This window comes from Aplosporella prunicola (assembly GCF_010093885.1).
Source record: "Aplosporella prunicola CBS 121167 unplaced genomic scaffold K452scaffold_7, whole genome shotgun sequence".
NCBI lineage: Eukaryota > Fungi > Ascomycota > Dothideomycetes > Botryosphaeriales > Aplosporellaceae > Aplosporella > Aplosporella prunicola.
The window spans coordinates 269,176-281,788 of NW_022983535.1; the positions used below are offsets into that span (position 1 = coordinate 269,176).

Genomic DNA, 12,613 nt, shown 5'->3' on the forward strand with positions numbered 1-12,613 from the left:
AAAAAAAAAACCTCCGTAACCGTAGGCTGGTTAGACTACCTATTAGACTATGAGACTGTTAGATTAGACTGGTGGACTTATTTATATTTATTTATATTAGGTGTGGTTGTTGTTGTTGTTGTTGGTGTTTTGCTATATATGTATACATGTACATGTACTGCAGCTGTGCATGCTTATGCACTTTTCTTTTCTCTTCTTTTTCTTACACGCCTATAAGCATACACCCACACGCACTTACACACATGCGCGCGCGCGCGCTTTCCGCCCGTATCTCCTCCCCCTTCCCTCATCCTACACAGCCCACACTCCCGCCCGCCTGCCCCCTACACACCCCCACGCGCACCCCACCCCACAGGCACCAGCGCGGCCGCCACCTGCTGCACGCCGCGCTCCGTCGCCAGCAGATTAAACTGCGCGGCCGCGTTGCGCGTGTCCTGCACTTCGACGCGGATGCCCAGGTCGTTGATGTGTTTGCGCGTGCGCGGCGACAGCGGGATGACGCTGGGGCCGGTGCCGAGGATTAGGAGATCTGTTTTGAGGGGAGGGAGGGGGTTAGCTTGTGTTGGTTGGGGTTTTGGGGTTTGGAGGGGTTTTATTTTGAGGGGGGGAAGAGAGACGTACCCGGCTTGGGCCAGACGACGCGCAAAACGCCCCACGCCGCCTCATCGACTTCCCAGAGGCCCTTGGGGCTGCGCATGTCGCTCACACCCGCACCCTTGTCCTTGCCCTTGTCCTTAGCCTCACCTCCAACGCCTTCGCCCTCGCCGCGGGGAGCGCGCACCCACGGCCGCCACCGAAACACCTCGCCCGCGACCAGCAGCACGCCGGAGCCGGTGACGCGCAGGCCCGAGTTCAGCGCGAAGCCGTCGGCGGTGGTGGCGTCGATGCCGGTGACGGGCGCCGGGGTCCCGCCCAGCACGTCCATGCTGCCGAAGTCGGTTTGCGTGCTTTCTGTGCTTGTTGGGCCGCGGTCGTGGGTTCGTGGGGGGCGGGAGGCGAGTGGGCGCGGGCATGTTGTGAGGGTGCGGGCGGTTTGGGGGAGGCGGGGTTGTCGTCGTGGGAGGGCGAGGCGCGTGAGGGCGCGGAGGGCCGCGCGTGGTGGTGGCATTGTGGCGGTTGTGTGTGGTGAGAGCGGCGCAACTGGTGGGTTCTTTGGTAGCGAGGCTGGCTGGTTGGTCGTGGTTTGGTTTGGTTGTTTTGGGTTGGGTTGGATTGGTCTGGATAGGTGGGTGGTGAGGTTGGAGCTAGCTGTGCGAGGATTGAAGCTGTAGCTGCGGAGGAAGAAAGACGGTAACATCATCGCGGGTCATGACTCGTGATGGGGCTAGCCGCGATAGGCAGGTTGGGATCTCTGTCGTTGATAGATTGATGTTGCTGTTAGAGGATACCTTGGACTTGATGATTGATAGGGCTTTCGCAGACTGAATTCTGAGTCAACTTAATAGACTGGCTTATACTGGCGACAACTACGTCTTCCGGCCAAGGTTCTTGGTTATACGTATGTTTGCCCTTGAGATCCGTGACTAAATTTGGAGATACAAGTATGCTAGTCTTTTCAAGACAACCGTAAGCGATTTCTCTCCTCTACAATGCTGCACCAAGTCGGGTTTCCTGCAGTGCTGTTGTTAACTGATTGTTCCTCTCAACCTCGGCATCCTGGCATCTACCCACGATCGAACGCCGAGTCGCGTCGCGTGGCTCCGGTCCGCCGTAAACTACGGCAAACGACAGACCATGAACCACATCCACCAAAGCTCGCCCAAGCTTGTTCCTTGCTCTTTCAACACCTCCCACTAACGACCTTGAATGCTGCAATCACGCACGAACACGACCTCACGACTGATCACTACACGTAAGTGTTTCACCATCTACGACTCCTTCAATTGCTCTGCGCGCCCCCCACCCCCACCTTAGCTTATAGCTCTTTGTCTTACACCCTACTTGCCCGTCACTAGTCTGATGGGTCTTGAGACGCAATCAAGCTAATTTTGGTATATCCCAGCGACCAACGCATCTGAAACCGCGTCTATTTATTCCTGCTGCACCGCTCAGTCGCCAGCGCCTTAGTCCGCCGCAGCACCACCACCAAAACGAAGCATCCAATCGCGCGCACACGTCCACTGCCCCCCTACCGTTGCCGCGCCCTCGCCACCTTCGGGTAGATCCTGCCGAACATGCCACTCACGACGCCCTCGCCACAGACGTGGACCCTCCGCTGCAAGCATAACAAAACCACCATTGTCCTCCACGTCGACGCGCTGCAAACCCTCTCCAGCATAAAGCCGGAGCTCCTACAGGCGTTGCGCGACACGCAGCCCGACGGTTCGCTGAACGGACACGCGCTGCCCGAGGACGCGGCCGAGATCCAGCTGGCCAAGATGCTCGATCCCCACGACGAGACACGCGGCTGGGTGCGAGTTGACAATGCAGAGACCAAGGTTGGCAAGAAAAAGGACGGGCCGAGCTTGAAGGACGTAGGGCTCAAGGACAACGGCGTGCTGGCGTTTAGGTGGGGAGAGGAGGCGGCAAACGCGCCAGACCAGATCCTGGATGAGGACGAGGGCGAGCAATGGGATGTCATCATGCCAAAATACGAGGAAACGTACTTCCCGGAAGACGAGGGCGTGGGATCGGCATAGGATGGAGCGTAGGGGCTGTTGAAGAATGCATGGATGTTATGGAGCCCTCACAAAGGGAACGCCGGCGCCGGGCAGTAATGAATAGCGAAGAATTGTGGGAGTCGTCACCGCCACGCAGATCTACGACGGCGGAACTTGCTGGGATTTCTGGGCGCTGCATGGCTTCGGCGTTGATTGGGCGGCGTCAAAGGGATGCTCGACATGCTCGCTTGCATGGCACGGTGTTGCTGGTTAGGAAAACGGCCTGCTCACAAGAGCGGTAAACACAAGTAGTAGAAGCAGGCGAAAGTAGCCTCGCTGTCCCCGCTACCGCATAGAGACATCTTGTCGGTTGCCGGCGTCCCATTGGCCCCAGGCGTGTAGTACCCGTTGTATGCAATGCGCCTACACTCCGTGCCACGCTGCTGTACATACTTGGCTTTTCTCGAGTCGATAAGAAAAGTACCACGACCCTACTAAAAAAAATCCAAGACACGCGTCAAACGAGCCACCCAGCGCACCTCGTCCTCGCGTCGAGTCGCAGCAGTCTTACGAGAGCTGCAACCGACCCCAACGCGTAGGATTCGTCCGTGGCACCACCACGGCAACGGCAGCCTGCTCGACTGTTGCCTGCGGCCCCTGCATGTGCGGCTGAGACCATTCAGGGCGTGGGCTGAAGGAGCAAACATGAGGCTGAGCGGGCCGTCGGACTCGTGCGACTCCTGGCTCCACTCCCGGGCTCCGGCAGGAAGGGCATGGGACAATGGCATTGTTATTCGTGGGAGGAGCTCTGCGTCGTTCCTATTCGTAGTCGGGCGTCGCATCTGCATCTAGTGCTGACAGGAGTCTCTGAGTTCAAAACATCTTGCATGCATGCGTCAAGAGGCCGTGCTCGCGCATTCACGTGTCACAGCGAAAAGGCGTTGCAGTGTCAGTGTGCTGCGAGGCACGAGGCGTCGGATCTCCTCTGTCCAAGGCCGAGATGGGAATTTTCACATGGGAAGGGAACAAAGGAGAGTAGAGGCGAAAAGAGAAAAGAGAAGGAATAAAAAAAAAAAAAGTTGCCCCGGACGTCAGTCTGTCGATCGTAGTGGAAATCATCCGGAAGCTCGGTCGGGCAAGTGACGTCTGCTGCCACGCGCAGAGAGTGGCAGAGGCGGGAATCTGGAGAAAATCATTTCGTCAGTCGAGACGCGTCTGGCCCACGAGCTCCAACAGCCTGAGACGACGGATGGGGAAGGCCCTGCAGTCGCGATGGACATGGGTACTTATTGGCCCAGCCGGCATGCGTGCCCATCGCTTCCCACTTTACGCTGCTCGCCTGCTTGCTTGATTGCTTGCTTGCTGTTGCTCTCTGTCCTCGCCCAGACACAACTCGCCTGCCCCCATTCTCGTGTGCCCCCAAGCACTGCCTGGCCCCGGTCCTGGTCTCCATCCTTAACCTGAACCTGAACCCCCGCCGTCCTCCGACACGCCTCACCAACCCTTCTCCCAGCGAATCACTGTCATCGCGACGGCACCTTTGCTCGATTGCGCGCCTGTGACTGGCTCTCAGCCCTCGCCCTCTCGACTCGATCCTCGGTTTCACCTACTCCGCCTCGACCCGTTGCGAATTCGTCCATCGCTCCGGCCGCCCTTCACTCGCGACACGCCCTCTCGCTCTCAGGCCTCGAGTCTTCGTGCATCGACCCACCTGCAATCATCCGTCCGTGTCCGCTGAAACGTGCCCGGGGAAGCCTGCGCGAATGAGAGGCCGCGACTCGCCGGTCAGGGACAGTTCAGCAGAGTAGCCAGCAGCGGGGCTCGTCGATGCGTCTAGAGCGAGGGGCTGTGGGACTACACTATCGGCGGGTCGTTCTTCAAACACATCGTGACGGCAACTCGGCGGGGAACGAGCGCTGAACTGCCAACCTTTGCTGCAACCCTCAGCACGCCTCGCGATGCCGTCAGCCCAACCGAAAAATCCGTATACCTTTCTCGAGCGTTCCTTCAACGACGCGCCAGTGTTCAAGGCCCCCCGGAACCCGTCGTACAGAAGGGACGAAATCCACGACTTCTTCCCCGCGTTGGCGCCGCTTAGACCAGGCTCCTACGCCTACGACGACGCCTCGACCGAAACCAGCGACGAAGACTCGACTTTCCTAGTGTCACCGCCCGTAATCAATGGACACATTTTCGGTCTGCCCCCAACACCACCATCCGCCCTACAAGACCGTGACCGTCGACCACGCTCCAGCACGCAGGAACACGCCGGCGTCGTTCCCTCGCTGCTGTCAAGGAAGTCATCGATCAAGACACCCCTCAGCCAGAGGAGCCCGCCTACCCCGGATCCGAGCCCGCCGCGGACAGCCGAACACCTGACGATGCCTTCCGCTCAACTTCAGCTGAATCCCTCGTCGCGCTCCGACTCTTTTACCACTGCGAAAAGCTTCCAGGAATCTGAGGAGGAAAACGGCCAGCCACGCTTCTCGTATTCCGACGCTTCCGCTCCCCTTTCTAGACCGCCGGCCGGTCCTGCTGTACAAATGAAGGACAAAAAACTGCTGGATATGGAGGGCGATGATGATGACATGACGCCGACAGAACGCAATCCTTCCGGCCGGCCCGATCGCGCGGCGACCCACCGTGATGGGTCTCGGGATGCGAGGAGAGACAGTCGAGATTGGGAGCCGGACCACGGGTGGGACTCTAATCTCTCGAGGAATGCGACGGTACGACGGGGCCGGGCTCCAAAAACACCTTCCGGGCAGACATCTCCGGACGGAGGCGCATCACCGCTATCCGTCATGAAGAGAGGCGCCATCTTGCGCGAAAGATCGGAGAACAGCAAAAGAGTACCAACCGACCCTGCGCTCGAGAAGTTTGCCAACGATATTGGCTGGCCCAATGAAGTCAACAGAGCCCTCCACAAGCACCTGCTCGATACGGAGTCTAGACGCTTTTCCATCGCATCTAATACATCAACAGTGGTGGAGGCTGTGGTGGTCTCAACTCCCCCACAGCACAAAAGGACGCTTCGCCACGCTGGAAAGAATCTGGCATTACGCTCAAGCAGCGAGTCCCGGTCTAACCGCAACTCTCAGTCCCTGGAAGATGGCCCATCGCATCGTCTGGTACACAAGCGATCCCGTATACCGGATAAAAGGAATCGCGACAGCATTGGATCCGACCACGCCCCCAATGTCAGCGCAACGTCTTCGCCGGTCTCGACCAGAAAACGTCAAAATAGTGTTCCGGTACTTGTGATCCCTGCACCAGAAGGCCTCAAGCCTGCTCTGGCACCTAGGAACCATGTTAGATTTCAGTTGCTTACAGATCAAATACAGTCACAGTTGCGTACTTCGGCCACTCCCGATGAAGACCTCGGATACTTTGATGTCCCGAAACGAGCCCCGAGAAAGAAATCGGCCGACAAGTCATCTTCGCCTTCCAAGAGCAAAAGACGGGAGCAACCACCGCCTACGTCAGATGAGACTAAGCGCAGAAGCTTCACAGCGCCGTCTGGAGTCACCGGCGGCAGCGACAGAATCACTTTGGAATACTCACCGAAGGGTCCAAAGAGAGAGAGCTTCCGCCGGAGTGCGGCAAACAAGCCTGGGGTCCGCAGCAAGGAGTCTCTACTTTCTACCCCAGATGAGCGGGAAACATCCAAGCCACTGCCGCCTGTTCCCACTGACGACGTACCAGCGCAGCCGACGAAATCAGACCCAGCGTCTGAGGAACGTCCGAGGACTAGTCCACAAACACAGTCGGAACAAGACAAGTTGACTAAGCGCGCGGAACAAGTACCACAAGAGCGACCTGTCAGCAGCCCGCAAGAACGGACAAGCCCGGAGGAAAGGCCTCACCGGATGGACCAAGATCCTCACCAGAGCCGTCCGGCCGATTCTTCCAAAGCACAACGGAGCCCTGATCGGACCTCCGAACGGACTGAGGAGATTGTTCGGCCTGGCATTGACAGAGCTTTAAGCAATCGAAGCCGTCGCAGAAGTCTCGATTCTACAGGGTTTTCTCCGTTATATACTGGTCGGACGAGCTTCGATCGCTCCACCATCCGCACAGACGACCACTCTATGGTCCGGCACCACTGGACGCAGACACCCTTTTCGCAGATGTCTGATACCGGCGACCCGCTCGAGGTCAGCGAAGCTACTGCCGTCAGCATCTACCCGCACAACAACCACTCTCTGCTCGTAGTCCAGCAGGTTGCCCGCGCTGGAACCGTTTCCCACAGGCGCGCCGCCTCTTCACCGGAGTCAGCCCTGCCGCCGAAGCAACCACAGGACCGTCCAGCAACTCCTCCAATCCTAACCATTGGACCGCCGGCGCCGCCTGAGCATGTCATTGCCAATATTCCCACGGTCACCTCCCCGTTGAAAAACCCGCGCAAACCGCCTGAGCCACCTGCATTCAAGATCATTCCGCCAACCCCGGCTGAGGAAATTGAGCGTGAACTCGCCGGCCCGTCTGCACCTCAAAAACACGAAAACCGGGGACCGCCTCCGACGCGCCGGCAAAACCTTGTCCAACGTGCTCGGCGCTATTCCGACACAATTATCCAGCCGATCCTTCGCAACACAAGTATTCGACGCAACATCAACCCGCCGAACCCTGATCCTCAGCGTGTGCCCAGTGTTAGTTCGGAAAAGCAGAAGGCGGACGAGAACAACCTACACCCTTTTTGGAAGCCACGTGGTTTCTGGGACGACTTCAGTGGGTCGGATAGTGAGGATGATCTTGCCGTCAGCGGCGCCCCGACGTCGGGCACACGCTCCGGCAACACGAGCAATGTGGGTCTCCAGTCAGAAGCCATAGATGATGATGACGGCATGGATGAATGCTATCACAACGGGTCTCTGTCGAGCCACCCAATGACACATGAGCAGATAGACGAGCAGTACCGCGACCTCGAGCGCGCAAAGGCGGTCGAGCGCCAGCGGCGCAAGATCGGCGCCCTGGGCCGCCGCATCACGACGGGCTTCAAGGGCTCGGGCGGCTTCCTCATCGGCAACAGCCTGGGCGTCGAGCGCCACGGCACCAACAACCGCCGCCACCACGTCGATGCGCCATCCGGCTCGACCTCGTCGAAGGCGGCGCCTGCGCCGCGCATGCGTGGCGGTGGTGTCGGTGGCGTCAGACGCAGACCCTCGAAGGGCTCGCTCCGCAGCGGTGCCAGCGCCGGCAGCGCAACCGCGACGTCGCTGGCTTCGGCTTCGGGCTCGGGTGCGGGCGCTGCCTCTGGCGCCGGCAGACGCAGCCCGCCGTTTGCGTCGCCGGCGCAGGCGCGCGCCCGCAAGAACCGCCGCCGCGAACTCGGCGGCAACTTTTCAAGCAGCAGCCTCTTGGGCGAGGGGGCGGGGGCGGGAGCGGGGTCGATGGCGTCGTCGACGCGGCTGCGCTCGCCGCCTGAGGGGGCTAAGGGCGGCGCCGTTGTTGCTTCTTCTTCTTCTCCTTCTTCTGTCGCCCCTGGCGCCGCTACCGCGGCGGCGCGCGCCCGCGGCCGCGAAGTCCGCATCCCGCGGCTGTTGGGCAAGGGCGGGAAAGGCTGGAGCGTCGAGTATGTGGGCTTGAGCGGGTTGAGGGATAAGTTTGCGGAGAGGAAGGCGGAGAAGCGGCGGCAGGAGTTGAGGGGCATGATTGGCTCGCGGTTTTATTGGGAGGGGGAGGCGGGGAGGGTCGCGTAGTTGGGGGAGGGTTTATTCTTTTCTTGCATCTTTACGTCTTCTTCTTCTCTGCTTCGGCTCTTTTTAGTCGCGCTTCTTTTTTTTTTTGTTTTGTTTTTCAGGGGGCTGCTAAAGCAACAGCAGTAGCGTCTTTTGATTGGGTGGGTGGTTACTTGGCTTTACGATTGTCACGCGTTCACGAATCTGCGGTTTTTTTGGTTCTTCTCCTTTCACACCTCGATTCTTTCTTCTATTGCTTGCTTCTTGCTTCTTGCTTCTTCTTGCTTCTTCTTGCTTCTTCTGATGGGCTTTTACGCTACTACCTAACGTAGCTACTGCATGGCGCTGTCGGCTATCTACTTCTGCTGCTGCTTCTTTTTCGTCTTCTTCGCTGAGCTGGCTGTGCTGGCTGGCTTCTTTGCTTTGCTTTGCTTTGCTTTGCTTTGTAGCTCAGAGCTTGACTTAGTCTGGTTTGGCTTGGCTTTTTTGAGCCGTTCTCCTGTATCTTCTTCTTCCTGCCTTGCCTTGCCTTGCCTTGCCTCACCATACCTTGGCTAGGTTGGGCTAAGCGCGTGGGTACTGGTGAATTGAAGTGGTGGGGGTAGAAACGACGCGGTTGCTTGCTTGCTTGCACGCGCGCAGAGGGGGGCCGAAAATAAAGCACAAAACGGGATGGATGGGGATATACATGGACTTGCGTACACACACGCGCGCGCGCGAGAAGACGAATGAATACACGCACACGCACACGCATGGGTAAAACGAATCGACGCGACGACGAAAAGGCTTACGCATATGTTTTGGACGGGATGGAATGGCTTGGGCTGGAAAAGAGAGGGCTATATTATACATATGAAAGCAAAATGGGCTAGGCTGGAGCTTGGGCTTGGGCTTGGCTTGGGTTTGGGTGGATGCACTCGTTTTTGTTGTTGTTGTTGTTGTTGTGCTTTATCATGCATGCTTGTTTTAGCGGTTCGCTTGCTTTGGTCGCTCGTTTTTGGATACTTGGTTGGGCGGTTCGCTCTTGCGCGCTCTTGCGCGCGACGCATGTGGTTATGATTCATGAGGGGGTGGTTGCGGTGGTGGTGGTGAGAGGGGTGAGAGGGGGATTGTAATTGTAGGTAGGCTGCTTGGTTGCTGGGGTTATGGACGGACGTTTGTGGCGTGGCGTGCCGCGCTGGGCGCGGTGGCGGGGTTGGGAGATGGAGGGGAGAGGGGTAGTGGTGGTGAGGGGGTTTTTAGAGGGAGGAGGGAGGTGTTTCAATGCAATTGGTTTGGTTTGCGTTTTGTGTGCTTGCTCGTGAATGAGTTTTGTGTGCTTGTGCTGTGCGGTGGTGAGATGATTGCGGTGTAGTGTACTCCTCCTTCCCCTACGATACACACGGCAACACTGGAGCAATAGTGCTGGAGTCATTTGGCGCGGTCCGATATCCAGCACACTCTTCACATCTCTCACTATCCATTGTCAACGACCACCTAACATGGCGGTCTGATGAAAGTAAAAAGCAGAACAGTTCAAAAGAGGGAGCAGGCCGTACAGTAAAGCCCCAGCAAATCAAACAAGTAATAAAACAAAGGCTTTTTGTTCTACATGATGTTCTGTTCTGCCATCTTTACATGACGCTGTCCTTCACCACTATCCCAAACTACTGTTCTACATCGTTGCTGAAGCTTGCCTCCTCGTGCCCTTCTTACGCAGCAGGCCTGTCGATGTCTGCCCCCGTCCGGGAGCTCGCCAGACGGCCCGCCAACAGCCATGGTGTCGAAGTCTCCAGCGTTCGCAGCCAGTACGTCCCAGATCTCGTACGGCTTCGTTAGCAGCACTAGTACGAGCGCGCTGATGGCTGCCTCGGCTTTGTATTGATTGCGTAAGCGCAGACCGCTGGACACGCAGTACGCACTTCTGCAATTGCGAAGGGCTCTGCTGTGGCATGCCTCCGGGCATAGAGACCGAGATGTCAGATGAGGACGCTCTTGTTCGGAGGGCGCTTGTCTTGCTCGTTCACCCACGGGGCGCAGATCGAGCGGCGAAGACCTGGGTCACGGAGCGGAGCGGGGCTCCCGGTTCAGTGCTCGCGGGTGCGCTGTCAGTGTCGGAGGAAGCTGTCTGGGTGAGAGCCTGTGCGACTGCTATAGCCGGCTGCTGCGAGGACTTTGAGGGGCTGTTGTCTCGCGCGGTGGCTTGCTTGACGTTGATGTTCCAGCTGAGCATGCTGCGTGAGCTGCTGCGGTGGTTAGTCCGGTCGACTCTTCTACCGCATATGAGGCCTTCTTGCTCTTCTGTTGAGATGGCACCCGTCTTGTCAAATCAATCACCTTTACCGGCGATTGCGTTAATGGAGGCGGAGTGGGAGACGGCCGTGGTGTATTGCGCTCTGGGCGCGTGCGTCTTGGGTGAGTGAGCTTGTGCTGAGTTGAGTTGAGTTGAGTTGTATTCATTTACCCTGACCCATCGCCCTGAGCGATATGCAGGCTACGACTATTCAAGAGTTTTGCTACTAGTTTACATGTGATTTGTCAATCTGGTTATGAGTCGATTGAGTGATTGAGTTGAGTTGAGTTGAGTTGTATTTATTTACCCTGACCCATCGCCCTGAGCGATATGCAGGCTACGACTATTCAAGAGTTTTGCTACTAGTTTACATGTGATTTGTCAATCTGGGAGGAAAAAGGAAGGTAACGGGAGCGGATAGTAGGGTAGGAGGGGATAGTGGTGTAGAGGTTCTATGCTGTAGGATTGTCTCTATTCTTAAACCGTTGTGAGTCTTGTGCAAAGTTGAGCACAGCCTGAAGCTGTGATGCTGTTATTCTCCAATTGTTGTCTTTACTCTGGGTAGCTGCGGCATTGCTTAGTGGCTTTCCGCCGAGTAAGGCTGATAGGCTGTTCTTTTCTAGTCCACTATCTTGGAGCATCTTCTGTCGGCTTTCCTGAAGCAGAGAGCAGTTGAGGAGAACGTGGGAAACTGATTCGACTTCTCCGCATTCGCATTGATCGTTGTTAATCCGACCCATTCGTGTGCGGTGTTGGTTGAGCCAGCAGTGGCCGGTTCGCAGCTGGGCAAGGAGGCCAGCGAGCTTGTGCTGATTGATTGATTAATTGATGATGTTCTTTGTCATTATTGCGGGGCGTTGGCGTTTTGCTTTGTTACGAGTTGATCTTATGCACCGTCCTCACACCTGTCTAGTTCCCTATAGTTATTATCAACGTTCCCACCGCCAGCAACCCAGATCTTCTTGTTGAGGCTTGGCTCCTTACCAGTACCCGTCTTAGTAAGAGAGTTAACTAGCTCTCTAAGCTGTTTAACCATCTTCAGATGGGACAGACGTTTGACGTTTCGCGTTAGGGGTGTTAAAGGAGGGGTCGTAAACCATCATCTGGTGGACGTTATTCGTCGTGTAGGCGAGGTCTGTGGCGAGTTTGCTTAGACTGATATGGTGTTCTGTCGAGCTTCTCCATGAGAAGATGTTCTTCGTAAAGGAGAGGTCTGACGTCTTGTCAGCTAGGCGTAAAGTGGATACCCTTCTGGTGATTACTTCCGCAAATGAGGAAGGTTGCTGGGAAATATAAATAATTTGTTTAGCGTTTGGATTGTAACTTACTGTGCTATAGAATAGTTATCGCCTAGTGACCTTGGACCTCCGTTTAACAAACCCAAAGGTTTAAGGTAATTATACAGAGCTTCATATAAACGCATACACTTAGTACTCGCACTTAAGCAGTTGCCGAACCCGGTGTATATAGCCACTGTTTCGATATTACAAGATTGGTAAAGTAGAACAACCTACAACACGAAAAATGAACATATACTGCCTATCGCATCACTGAACAACCAGTGTTTGTTCCATTTTTCCATTCGGAGCACAAGGATATAATAAATAGCCGACGAGTCGTGGGATGAGGGCTGAAGTCACTTTATGGACGAAATATACTGCTATGTGGATCTCAAATTGGCCCATCAACAGTATCCCGTTCTAGCTGGGCCTAGCAGTACCACAGTGAAGCATCAAGCCGGCCTTCTCACAGTTCACCAAGAGAATGAACAGCGTAGCATCACTTATAAACACTAACAGGTCTTATAGCTCCTAACACCCACATCCATTACCATCTGATGCAGTAGTGAGCTCCAAGAGCATATCAAAAAGTTCATACGTATCATTTATCACAGATTTCAGCGAGCAGAAAGTCTTCTTCATCGAAGTCATCTTCATTGTTTTGTACAGAAGTGTTTAAAATTTTAACCAAAAAACTAGCATAAAAACGCTCTTCCCCTATAAACTCCGTGTTGAAGTGCCTTTGGTACAGAAAAAGCTCTTATCCACACCATAAAAAAA

At 56.1% G+C, this 12,613-nt stretch overlaps 5 protein-coding genes across 5 annotated transcripts; 2 read left to right on the forward strand and 3 right to left on the reverse strand.

Moving 5' to 3' along the window:
• Positions 1 to 72: 72 nt before the first annotated feature.
• On the reverse strand, positions 73 to 1,146 carry K452DRAFT_285236 (uncharacterized protein). The gene is made up of 2 exons (XM_033540079.1): positions 622 to 1,146; positions 73 to 529 (listed from the first exon to the last, which is right to left on the reverse strand). The coding sequence occupies exons 1-2, from the start codon at positions 1,106 to 1,108 to the stop codon at positions 324 to 326; spliced, it is 693 nt and encodes a 230-aa protein (XP_033399742.1). The 5' UTR covers positions 1,109 to 1,146; the 3' UTR covers positions 73 to 323.
• A 933-nt stretch (positions 1,147 to 2,079) lies between these two features.
• Positions 2,080 to 3,099, forward strand: K452DRAFT_285238 (uncharacterized protein). The gene has a single exon (XM_033540080.1). The coding sequence runs from the start codon at positions 2,175 to 2,177 to the stop codon at positions 2,637 to 2,639; it is 465 nt and encodes a 154-aa protein (XP_033399743.1). The 5' UTR covers positions 2,080 to 2,174; the 3' UTR covers positions 2,640 to 3,099.
• Positions 3,100 to 4,306: 1,207 nt separating this feature from the next.
• On the forward strand, positions 4,307 to 8,468 carry K452DRAFT_151697 (uncharacterized protein). Its single transcript, XM_033535540.1, has 2 exons — positions 4,307 to 7,408; positions 7,505 to 8,468. Exons 1-2 carry the CDS (start codon positions 4,559 to 4,561, stop codon positions 8,300 to 8,302), a joined length of 3,648 nt encoding a protein of 1,215 aa, XP_033399744.1. The 5' UTR covers positions 4,307 to 4,558; the 3' UTR covers positions 8,303 to 8,468.
• K452DRAFT_151725 (uncharacterized protein) lies at positions 8,468 to 9,188 on the reverse strand. The gene has a single exon (XM_033535541.1). The coding sequence runs from the start codon at positions 9,033 to 9,035 to the stop codon at positions 8,634 to 8,636; it is 402 nt and encodes a 133-aa protein (XP_033399745.1). The 5' UTR covers positions 9,036 to 9,188; the 3' UTR covers positions 8,468 to 8,633.
• A 1,791-nt stretch (positions 9,189 to 10,979) lies between these two features.
• On the reverse strand, positions 10,980 to 11,231 carry K452DRAFT_285239 (uncharacterized protein). The gene has a single exon (XM_033540081.1). It carries the CDS (start codon positions 11,192 to 11,194, stop codon positions 11,006 to 11,008), a length of 189 nt encoding a protein of 62 aa, XP_033399746.1. The 5' UTR covers positions 11,195 to 11,231; the 3' UTR covers positions 10,980 to 11,005.
• Positions 11,232 to 12,613: the final 1,382 nt, after the last annotated feature.